The sequence below is a fragment of the Oppia nitens genome, unplaced genomic scaffold (assembly GCF_028296485.1).
Source record: "Oppia nitens isolate AA-2021 unplaced genomic scaffold, nextdenovo-longstitch-racon4-pilon3 scaffold8_pilon_pilon_pilon, whole genome shotgun sequence".
NCBI classification, from domain to species: Eukaryota; Metazoa; Arthropoda; class Arachnida; order Sarcoptiformes; family Oppiidae; genus Oppia; species Oppia nitens.
The window spans coordinates 329,402-342,598 of record NW_026533252.1 but is presented as its reverse complement, the minus strand read 5'-3'; the positions used below and the strand labels follow the sequence as shown (position 1 = coordinate 342,598).

Here is a 13,197-nt window from a genome sequence, read left to right as displayed (position 1 = left end):
TTAAATTATTTTATAGATTAAATAGATTATTATTTTATTTATATAATTAATTAGATAAAATTATTAAGTTGTATATTATTTATATATAATTATAGTTTGAAAAAATAAAATAATAAATATTTGGGTCAAATAAGTTTGGGTTAAATGATTTAGATCAAGTGATTTGGGTCAAATGAGTTGGGTCAAATGATTTGTGTCAAATGATTTGGGTCAAGTGATTTGGGTCAAATAAGTTTGGGTCAAATGATTTGGGTCATATAAATTTGGGTCAAATGATTTGGGTCATATAAGTTTGGGTCAAGTGATTTGGGTAAAATAAGTTTGTGTCAAATGAGTTTAGATCTTATGAGTGCGACCGATAATAGAGATATAATATTATGTTTTATGTGTAAATTCTTTGATAAAATATAGAGAAAACAATCTTAAACATAATTGAAATTTAATACTAAAATAAAATATATAATAAATATTTTATTTTATAAGTTATTGTCGTTTATATAAATATTTATTAAATTAAATTTCCGTTTTTTTAAAAGCGGTATTAATTTTCATAATATATTCTTGTATTTATAGTGTGTTAATAATACCAATAAAATTGATAATGTTTTGTTGTAATGTTTGATTTAAAACATTTTTTTATTATGACACAAATAGTTTTTCACTTAAATAATTTTTATAAAATTTTTAGACTAACTAATCTCAAAAAASTAGTTATAATCTACTAACTATTGACTTAATTTTAAATGATTTCTATAATAAATAATAATTTAATAACTTTAATAACATTAGATTTCTTAACATTTTCTTATAATTTCAAATATTTATTTAATAATATACTGTATAATCTATTAATATTTGTTTGAAATAACTTTAAATCTTAKAKAAAAATAATATTATAAATAAATATGATCTTATTATATTATTTTATTTTATAATACAAATTTTCATGTATTCATGTAAAATATCTTTAAAAATAATTATACTTAAAYTATTTTAGTARTATTAAAATAAAATTTATTACTCAATATGTATATTAATATTTTATATTTCTATTTTTAAGGAAATTATTAATACAAATATAAATCAATGGAATAATTGGAAAATATTATATTATACGATATATTTGAAACAACAGTTATTATAATATATAGTTTAATTTATGACTATTTCAAGCAAATATATAATGAAATCTACAAAATATAATATTAGAATATTAATCAATAGATAAATGTTAATTAATATTTTTTAAAATTGTTATAAAACGTTAAAATGTTATACCATAACAATTGATGAACTAAAGTGATAATAATAATAATACATTGAAATAGTTTATTACAAATMTTTTTTTATCGTTTAAACAAAAATAATTACAAATGTTTGTTGTTTTAAAACTAAATACAATATCATTWTTATAAAAAACATATATAAAAATTCGATCTAAATTTTATAATATATTTAGTAATATTCTCTGAAAATAAATGACATTTRYTTTCATAAATCTCCTAAAAAATCGTTTAAAAAATACGTTATTTAYTACTTGTACTACTATTAGTAATATATTGAATTTATGTAACACAATATTTAATATAAATTGAAAATTTATAAATAATATATAAAAATAAAATTTTGATACAAAATATTGACATTTAATATAAATAAGAATAATATTTTATCACATAATATTGATATATATATATATATATCTATTTATTTATTCTATATTTACATAAATTTAAAGTCAATAATACATAATTACAAAATTAAATAAATAAACATACATTATATTAATATTATTAGATATATTATTTCTCATTTAATAAATAAAATGTTTTCATTGGTGTATTTTGTTGTTATGTAATTAAAGTAAATATATTACTTAATAGTAAACTCAACACAAAAAAAACAATACATAAAACTTATAACTAAAATGAATTTTTCATTTCACGCCATTAATTGAAGTGAAAATCATTTAATGTTTGAGAAAACTATTATTTTATTTTATAACAAACATTATTGCGCTAAATGGCAAATAATAGTGACGGCAATACTATTACTATTGAAAACATTAACAACCCATATATCAAAGATATTTCAGTAACTACTAAGCAAAACATTAATAATAATTTTGATATTAATTCAAAAGCTAACAAATGTAATAACAGTCAAACAGTAACAGAAAAACAACAACAACAACAACGAGAACCCATAGTGTTAGCTACCAGTGCTTCTTCGGACAAACATCAAGAATATTCTGTATCTGGTATTAAGCCATTAGTTGAACAATGTTTGACATCAGTGCTAACGAACTGTGCGATCAGCTCTATTAAGCCTAAAGAGGGACAGTTAGCTGTAAATAAAACAAATACAAGTGCAGTTAATATAAGTACGGCGCCGGAATCTACAATAACCTCTATAAGCTCCGACATTACTCCTAATATAGTTAACTTACCAAAAACATCGACAAACGTTAATCATAACAACGAAACTAAAAAATTGTTGACTAACATTTCATCGACAGTATCGCCAGGTGCTCAACAAACAACTGTGACTTATAGTTCATTACAACCCGGTGTGGGTCGACAAAAGGCCACCAAAAACAGTGCACCGGGAAGTGACACTACTATTACTACTACTAATACTACTACAACCACTACTATTACAAATAGTAGTACTTCTCAGCCGAAATCAATCAGTCCATTGCCATTGTGGACACTGAGCTCTCGGTTCCCAATCGCTAAATATTCGTCATTTGGTGCCAACAATCAGCTGACATTACCGTCGATTACATTGACTGATCTATTGCTTGATATTAAGGTGAAGTCAGTAGAAGCAACACTCATACCGCTCGTCAATCAGGTATGACTTATGGCTTATTACTACTACTACTACTACTCAGTTGGATAGCACTTACCTTAACTGTGTTTATGTATTTTTATTAATACAGTACTTATAAAGAGTATAATCTAACAGTTTAGTAATAGTCGTCTCATTTCATTTTAATAGACAACAATTACCATTAGTGTCATCAAAAATAATATATACGACTGATTTATTAAACTATAATTTACAATATAAATAATTTTTATTATTCTATGGGAAAAACAAGTTTGAAAAATAAAATTGTTTCAAAACAAGAATAATCATAAATTTATTATTTACAGTATTGTAAAAAATAATTAAAAAAAACTATTCAAAATAAAAACACATATTAAATACAGAATTTTGTAATAAATACAATAGTAAKTTATATTTAAATGTTATATGAAATATATCAAAACTAACATATAGACAATAAAAATAAATATCATATTACATATAACATTTTATTTTTTAAAAATAAAAATTAAGTTATAACTAGAGTATAGAAAAAACTTGAGCAATAATAGTAATCTGTAAAAATGATTTTAAAATTATATATTTATTTGTTGGATAGATTCTGTTATATACAATAAAGTAAAATATTGAACTATTTTGCAAATATTTTTCAAACATTTATTACTATTAATATAGAGTATATCATATATAGTTTATATTATATTAATAGTATATTGTCAATATCAATGCATAAAATTATTTATATAATCTGGATTAGCAAATATTTGATTTTTATAAATTGAAAATATAATTTTTGAAACAAAATTAATCAATGTTAATTATTCATAAAGATTTAGTAATCAAATTTTAATCTCTACTATAATTGTTTTGTTGGATGACTTAAGCCATTTAAAAGCTATACAATTCTCAAAATCCATGGAAACGCTGATTAAATAAATCTATTGCTAGTAATTGTTTGCATTGGATTTTATATAAAATATACACAAAACTTAAGCTAAACATTGTTATATCATATACTTATTTGAATATACAGTACAGTATATTATATAATTTATAAACAGTAGTATATAATACAGTATATAGTAATTGCTATTTTGTAATTTTATTGGTTGTATGCACTAAACATTTATTTTTTTGCTAATTAATATAAATAGAGATACAATATATTTAATCAGTGATATATTTTGTGTAAAACTTAAAATTTGCGTCAAATTTTTGTTGAGTCTATAATATTTTTAGACCACCAATTGGTTTCCCACAACGTGTCTAAAATACACAATAGACTTATCGATAATGTAAGACATATTGTGTTTTTTGTTGTTTAACTTAATGTAATGCTGTATTCACATCACATTAAGTATTATATGATATCAAATTGCTGACTGTTTAGGTTTATTATATGAACTTGTTAAATATCATAATATACACTATTATTTTTACAATAGCAATAATAAGCTATGTCAAATTGTTAGATAAATACAGCATTTATATTGAAACTATTGTATAATAATTGTATAATTTTATTAAAACAATAATAATATATTTTATAAGATGTTATAAACTGTATTATAAATCTAAATATAATTCATAATTGACAAATATATTTGAAAAATTGACTTATGATTAATAATTATGATTAGAAATAAAATTTATAAAATTATAACATTACAGAATATATATATCATTTTCACGAATTCCTGAAAGGAATACGTATATGCATTCTATAAGTCTGTCTGTCTGTCGGTCTGTCTGTCCCACGAGGACATAGGTTCGAATCCACTATCCGCTACAAATTTTTTTTGAATTTTTTTTGTTTTTTTTCTATATTTAAGTTTATTTTTTAGGAAATTGAAGAAAATGGTGTCCAAAAATTAATTAAAAAAATTTTGAATTTTTTTTGAATTTTTTTTTTTGAATTTTTTTTAATGATTTTTTATTTTTTTCGTTTTTAAGTTTATTTTTTAGGAAAATAGTAGTTTATTTTGTAATACTGAATCATTTGATACCCCACATGACTATAGTTGTTTATTTTGTCATACTAAATCGTTTGATACCCTACATAACTATAGTTGATTTTATTTTATCATACTGAATTTAATTTTTAATTATGATTAGGAATTCGTGTGGAAATGCTTTCTAGCATTCTCAACTGGTTAGTTATAATAATTAAAATTAATTATTTGATTATTTCTAATTTAAGTTAATTGATAAAAATTTATTATTAATGAAATGTTTAATGAATATTAATAGCTTAAAATTTAAACTAAATTATTTAATTATTTGATGCTTTATTTAAATACTACTGTAATGTGTCATTTAAACTGTTATTATAATTAAATAATTACAGAAGATATAAGAAAATATATTATACTATTATTTAAAAAAATATTTATACTATATTTTCAAATTAAATAAAAAAACTATTTTGAGTACATTAAAGGAGTCATAAAATCATATTTAAAATATAATTTATGTCATGAAATAAAGTGATGATATCATTGAGTGTCAGATCCATAGAGTTATATCATTAYTGAAGAAAAAGTCGGATATAATAATCATTATTAAAGTCTTAGAGAATAAGTAAAGCATGAAATGAGTGAATCAATGAATTTAGACAAACTATATATTTAAACAATAGATCCATTAATCTCTTTCATATCTCTCTCTCTCTCTCTCTCTTTCTCTCTTTAACTGACTCACTAACTTACTATCAATTTTTTAAAAATTAATTTTCAAAAATATATATTGAAACAAATTGTATATATTATTGAAATAGATTTATACAAAATGAACAGATTATTATTATTTTTTAAATTTTGGTTTTTTCATCATATATTATATAAAAGTAAATATCAATAAATAAAATAAATTATAAGTATAAATCTAKTAATACTAAATAAAATTTTAATTCAGTAAATTTTTATTATTTTTAAATTAAAATGAATAATATTGATTTAATTATTATGCATTTTATTTATCTTATTTAATAAATATTTGCATTTATTATAAAAGAAAATAAATAAAAAAAACAATATTTGACTTCTTATTAGAATAAATTCATATGATTTTTGTTTATATGAATTATTTGTTGGAAAAATTATTATAATTTATTTAAAGCTTAATCAATACCAATAATTATAATTATTTGTCCAAAAGATCTTTTCTGAATTAACTTTTGAAAAATATAAATATAATTAATGCCAAAAATAAGTAATAAAATATGTTCTATAATTTAATTATTATTATGTAATCAAAAATATAATAAAACTATTTAATTTAATTCTGCACTAATTTAAGTATAATTTGATTGATAATAATTATAAATTATATAAACCATTAATAATTATAATATTTTTATAAATTATTACGTTTTTATACTCAACTAACTAAGCATACATGCATTTTAATGTTTATAATATACTAATACAGTAAATATTTATAATTAATAAGAATAATATCACAWAATTAAATGATATATTTAGGAAAAAACTTAATAGTTATATATTTATTTATTTTGATTATTATATTTAATATTAATTATTATACAATTATCTTGTTTATTGATTTTGATTGAATTATCAAGCGATTTTTTTGTTATAAGATAATTTTATATTTGTTTTAGTAAATTCAATATACAGTATATGTATATTTAATTATATAAACGTGATGATTTTTAATAAATGTTTTAAAACTTTAAATAATTTGATTTATGTTTTTAAATGTTTTGCAATAATTTGATAAAATTAGGTAAAATTTCATTATTTATTATTTGAATTACTAATTTATTTAAATGTGTGGGCGATGTATAATATTACTAAAAAATTTAAGAAATATTTGATTTTTTGTATATAAATTTTGTAATCTAATATCAATCAATTTATTTTTTTATTAAATTTAGGAAWAGTTTGTAGTAAAAATATATACAGTAAGTTACTAATATATAAATTATTAAAAATGTTAAAATACATTTAATTTTTAAATTGAATTGATAATTATAAATTTATCTTATGTTGATTATGACTTAATTAAAATTTTAAAAATAATAATTAAATGTTAACAAGTTAATAAAAATTATAATTAACATTAATAATTAATCAAAATATATTAATACATAAATTTATAAACAACTTTAAATATTTATTAATTTTTACTTTAAAATTAGAGTTTTATATTACAATAAAATAAGTAATTCACAAATGAAATTGATARCTTAATAAGATTTATTTATATTTATTTTTAAAAATAGCATAAAAAATTATAAAATAAAAAATATTAATATTAATATTAAAATACATTAATTTTTAATTTTTATGTAAAACATTATAATAAAATAAAAAAATTATTATAACATTTTAAATATTGTCTAACAGATGGCATAATTGTAACAATATTTTCAAAATTATTTTAACAGAAGAAACAATTTTGTGTATAAATACTAATAAAATATATTATATATTATATATATTATATTWTATGCTATTTAATATTATATTAAAACTATTGAAATTGTTTTAATTTAGTTACACATTAAATATATTTTTTATTAATAAATAATTACAATTAATACATTCTAATATTTATATAAWAATTTTTTTATASAATTTTATATTTTTATAGAATTATATATTTKTATATATAATAATTATATATTTTTATATAATTATATAATTTTACATTTTTAAAAATATAATAATAAAGGATTTAATTTATTTRATATTTAATGTAATATGATATGCATTATTGAAGTACAATAAATGAATAATTTTTATAATTTATTTTTACATAATACATAAACATAATTAATTATATCATTTTGTTATTTTTGTTGAATATGTCAATGTATCTAATTTTTACACATATTATGTAGTTTGTTGTGTCAAATATAAAATTGTTTTAATATTTTCTCATTAAATAATCTTTTGTTTGTGAATTCATGCAAATAATAATTTAAAAATTTTTAATATAAAATTTTATATTAACAAATAGTTTACACATGTTTTACTCAAACTGTTTATACAAAACTGAAATTTTATGCCTAAACTGTAAATTTGAAAAAAGACTTAAAAACATAAAAATTGTTTACATATTTGAAAATTAAAAATAAATTATATTATAAATTTTTAAACTAAAAATTAATTTAAAATCAAGGTTTTAAATTTCATATATTAATATATTATATATATAAAAATACATTTTTACTTTAATATAAATTTAAATGATATTTATATTGAAACGAAGTTTTGAAATACAATATCATATAAGTTTTTCAAATATTAGAAAAATTACATATTAARCATAATATATTATTATATTTATCGTATAATATTAATGGATAAATATTTTAACTTCTACTTAATTATCTAGTTTTATGAATTAAATAAAAAAAAGTAATTTCATTTTTTAAAATGAATCTTAAAAATAAAATTTTAATTAAATTTCTAAATGAACTTTTCTTAACTGTATTAATCAAAGTAATAAAACACTGTATATGACTTGTATAGATGTGAATTATTTGAGATTAATTCAATTGCAAATGAAATTAATGTCATGAAAAAGTATTGATTAGATATTAAATTCAACTATTTTTTCTATTATAACTCAATTCTCACACAAATTTTATATATAAATTGTTAAGAAATAGTCGACCGAATAATAACTGCATTTTATATGATTTAACGTTTAGATTTGATTTCTCAACTGATTCTTAATGTTATAATGCATTGTATGTATAGATAGACAAAGAGAAAATTTATAGTAAATTTCTATAGAAATTTTGCTTTATTATTGTAATATTGGATTCCCATATCTATAGCTAATGTAATATTATTAATGAAACAATACATATATATTATACAAATGGGATCCCTATATATAACATAATTATAATAATAGAATTATAGTTTTGTAAAATCTTATTAATGATTTAATTAAATTTTTAGTTTAATATAATTAAAAAAGATAAACTGTTTACTTTAATTATTAATTAAAATACTAATAACAGTAATATTTAATTATTACTTGTAATCATAATGTATTACARTATAACTATTAATATAATAATGTCAAGAGAACTAAATTAATAGAMAGTAGATCTCATAAACAGAAATTTCTTTTAGAAACTTTATAAACATTTCTCTATTATTTTTCAATTTTTCTTTTGCCAACACTAATTGTATGCTTAAAATAGACTATTGAAGAAAATGTATAGTAGACTCACACTTTCAATAAAATAGTGAGTGAGTGAGTGAGTGAGTGAGTGAGTGAGTGAGTGAGTGAGTGAGTGAGTGAGTGAGTGAGTGAGTGAGTGAGTGAGTGAGTGAGTGAGTGAGTGAGTGAGTGAGTGAGTGAGTGAGTGAGTGAGTGAGTGAGTGAGTGAGTGAGTGAGTGAGTGAGTGAGTGAGTGAGTGAGTGAGTGAGTGAGTGAGTGAGTGAGTGAGTGAGTGAGTGAGTGAGTGAGTGAGTGAGTGAGTGAGTGAGTGAGTGAGTGAGTGAGTGAGTGAGTGAGTGAGTGAGTGAGTGAGTGAGTGAGTGAGTGAGTGAGTGAGTGAGTGAGTGAAAGAAAGAGATAGAGAGATGGGGAGAGAGAGAGAGAGATCTACAATAACTTACATTTGTATGCCTTTAATGAGAATACAATCTCTTCCGACACAACAATTCATTCATTTATTAAGAATCGCTTATTTTTTTATCATTTATTTGCTTTTCAATTACTGTATTATCGTTTATTTTATTTCAATATATTATTATTATTATTTTAGTTATATTTTGTGTGAATTTAATTTAAATATTGTTTTKTGGACTTGAATTTTTATTTATACGATTTTTTAAGAAACGCTTAGAGAAATAGTTATTATATAAATTAAGATTTCTAATTAAAGTTAAATGTCAAATGGTTTATTTTATTATTTTATTATTTTTTTAATATATTTACACATAAAAAGGATATTATTAAAAATTTCAATATAATTATATTTTATGTATWATAAGAGAATATTATTATTATAATTAAAGAAATAATAATTTCTACTTTAATATTAACAAGGATTTTGATGTTAGCGATATAAATACAAATAATATGATATTATTACTACAACTTGTATATAATGTTTTATTTTAAATATCTCATTTGAGATTAATTTATCTAAAATTTAATATACTATACTACTCTAATGTACACTTTTGAAAATTAGTATTGTATATGATATCATTGTTTTTACATTTTTAATAAACTTGAAATATTTTACTTTTGATATTTAAAATTAGTAATAATTTTATATATTGTTTAAAATGATGTAAAGTAAATACATTATGTTATAGCCGTAAGGAATTGCATTTTTGTTAGTTTAACCAAAACATAAAAAGCATATATATTTAAATAAAATAATACTACTTTTAGATATAAAACTAAAAATAATCTTCAAATAATTTATTAAAAAAAAGTTCTATATTACTGACGGCATACTAATATACATTATACTATAATATTAGATAATATATATATATTATATATATATTATGATATATGAAATGACAATATTAGCATAAATAAATTTATTGTTTTGAAAAAACTTAGTATTTGGTTAAACAGATTAGGTTTGAGTCATTTAAGCTCTAATGTAAAACATATTTTATCCTTAAAATGTCTGCAATAATGTATTTATATTGTTTCTATAAATTATTTTAATGTAATGTAAAATATTTATTTGTTTTACAATCATTTAAATTAAGCTAAAAGAATGCAATTAAAAATAATGAATACTTATAATTATTAATTAAAATTGATTAATACTTATAATTATCTATTGATATATTTTACTTTTATTATACTTTATATAAAATTCTATTAATAAAAAATTAATTAGTGAACTCTAATAAAAACAAATTAATTAATATACAACTTATGTTTTCTAAATTTTTCTAATGAATATTATTTTCATAAGACTTGTTTTCAAAAGTATTTTGTTTTTTATATACCGTATATTATAATAGTTTAAGTAAATTAATTGATGAAAATTGTAAGTAAATCATTTAATAATATAATTTATGTGACATAATATTAAGTCGATTAGCTATAAATTGAGCATTTTTTGAATGTATTTTTAATTTTTTAAAAATGTCATCACAAGACAACTACTAAAATGTTATGTTAAATTTTTATATAATATTCAAGTATATTATAATAAACTTTTTAATATCTGTTTATTTTATTATATTTAATATATGTTTAAATATTTATAAACTATACATAAAAATATTGATCTTCAAAACCTAATTAAACTGTACGATCCTCTCATTTATTATTTTAATTTTATAATTAGTATAAATAATATATTTTGTTTTTTATGTGTAAAGTATTTATTTTTAGAAATTGTTATCAATAGTTAATCCTAAACATAAAATTTATTAAAATAGACATTATTTAATTGACTTTAATATATAATATCCTGTATTTATACATATATTATAGTTATACATTACATATCTATACATATCTATACATATCTGTACAATAAAATGTCAGTAATACTAATAATACATGCAAACAATGAAAATAATTTAACAATAGGAGTGTCATCTGCTTAAGGAAATAACATTTTGATCCCTTATATATATATTTTGTAATATATGTCTACTCCAATCACAATTATATAATGTATTTTTGCGATACATCTAACATATGGTATATATTATAATATAATTACATTTGAGACAAATTTGGTTGTTTAATATATCAAAACATTATAAATATATGACTGAGTTATTTAATTAAATATTTAATATGCAATATATTTGATTGTAGAAGAATTGTAAAAATTTTATGTATAAATATTATTCATTATATGATGTCATCACAATTTTTTATTTCATTTGTTTAATATTTTATGCTAATTTCAAACATTTAGTTTATTACATTTTAATTTTATTTTTAACATATGTTTACATTTGTTTAAAAAAATGTTGATTTAATTTTTATTTTTATTAGAAAACTTATTTCATTTTTGCTATTTTATGTCAAATAATGAATTTTACGAAATGATTAATAACAGTATTTTAGTAATAATATTTATTTAATAATATATTTAATTTTTAAAAGTCAATTTATTATTTAATATATCAATAGCATTATTTAAGTTTAATATTTTATTTTTTTAAAACTTATTGATTTTATAATTATTATTATCAGTATTCATTGCATAAATAATATATATATATTGAGATGAGTGGAAGTTGAAATGGCGGCCAATAATTCGGGTTCGGTAAAGTATACGAAATAAGTACACGTTTTTATATGAAAGTAAACGATTTTATTTAATATAAAATATGCGACTAAACGCTGTGAAAGCTAAACGACTACTACTGTTGCGGAAACGGTAGAGTCGTTGAAATAATGCAATGCTGCCGCTTATGATGTTGTGTTGAGCGCCAGCTGTTAACACACTCCCCGGCCGCGAAACTGCGTATATTGTCCGAATTTTGCGACCTTCGGGTAATGCGATCACGTACATCAATCGGTGATGTGTTTCGGTGATTACGATCCTGTTTATCATCAAACCGTCGTTGTTTTTCATGAGTTATGCGTCCAATCGGTGTCATCGGTGGTGGTATTAGTGGACGTTTCTTTTCGCTGTAATTTGTGATATCACGCTTAACGGTAAACAAACCAATCTGTGGTATTCGCGGACTACTGCCGGAACACCCAAACGATTTGTTACGCGATTTGATCGGCTCCTGTCGTCGACATTGACGTTTCCAATGATATTCGGTGAAACCGTGTCGAAGACATCGAGGACAAGGAGTCGGCGGTATGTCATACTTACGATTGTCTTTACGATTAATGCGATTATTTTCGGTGACAATACCGACTTTTTTGACTGTCATATGTGCGACTTTCGGTTTATTCGACATATGTCGTTGACTTCGCAGGCGCACAGTTGTCTTCATTTCTGCGATGTCGAGTCCAACGAGAACATCGTAAGCGATGTCCATTACGTGAATCGTTACGTATTCGATGTGTCCGTCCATTTGAATCTTAACGTTGACGACACCGAGTGTATATATCGCCGGCGATGGTACCTACTTTGGTCTTATGTCGCGCGTCCGGTCGGAGTTTCATTTGTTTTGCGACATCCTTCGATAAGATAGTAATGTCGGCGCCATTATCGATGAAAGCTCTTACGGGTTTGTCATTTATTCGTATGTCTCGATATCGTTTAGTATGCGAGACAGCGTTTACGACTGGATCGGGATTTTTCGGTTCTGTTCTCGGACAGACGCGCATCCAGTGATATTCGGTATTGCCGTGTCGTCGGCATCGTGGACATGGAGTCGGTGGCCTATCCTTGTTACCATTCTGTCGCTTTT

At 20.8% G+C, this 13,197-nt stretch overlaps 1 protein-coding gene across 1 annotated transcript; it reads left to right on the top strand.

The window, feature by feature from the left end:
* The first annotated feature begins 2,022 nt into the window (after positions 1–2,022).
* Positions 2,023–2,862, top strand: LOC128964032 (uncharacterized protein DDB_G0281025-like). Its single transcript, XM_054310591.1, has one exon. The coding sequence runs from the start codon at positions 2,023–2,025 to the stop codon at positions 2,860–2,862; it is 840 nt and encodes a 279-aa protein (XP_054166566.1).
* Positions 2,863–13,197: the final 10,335 nt, after the last annotated feature.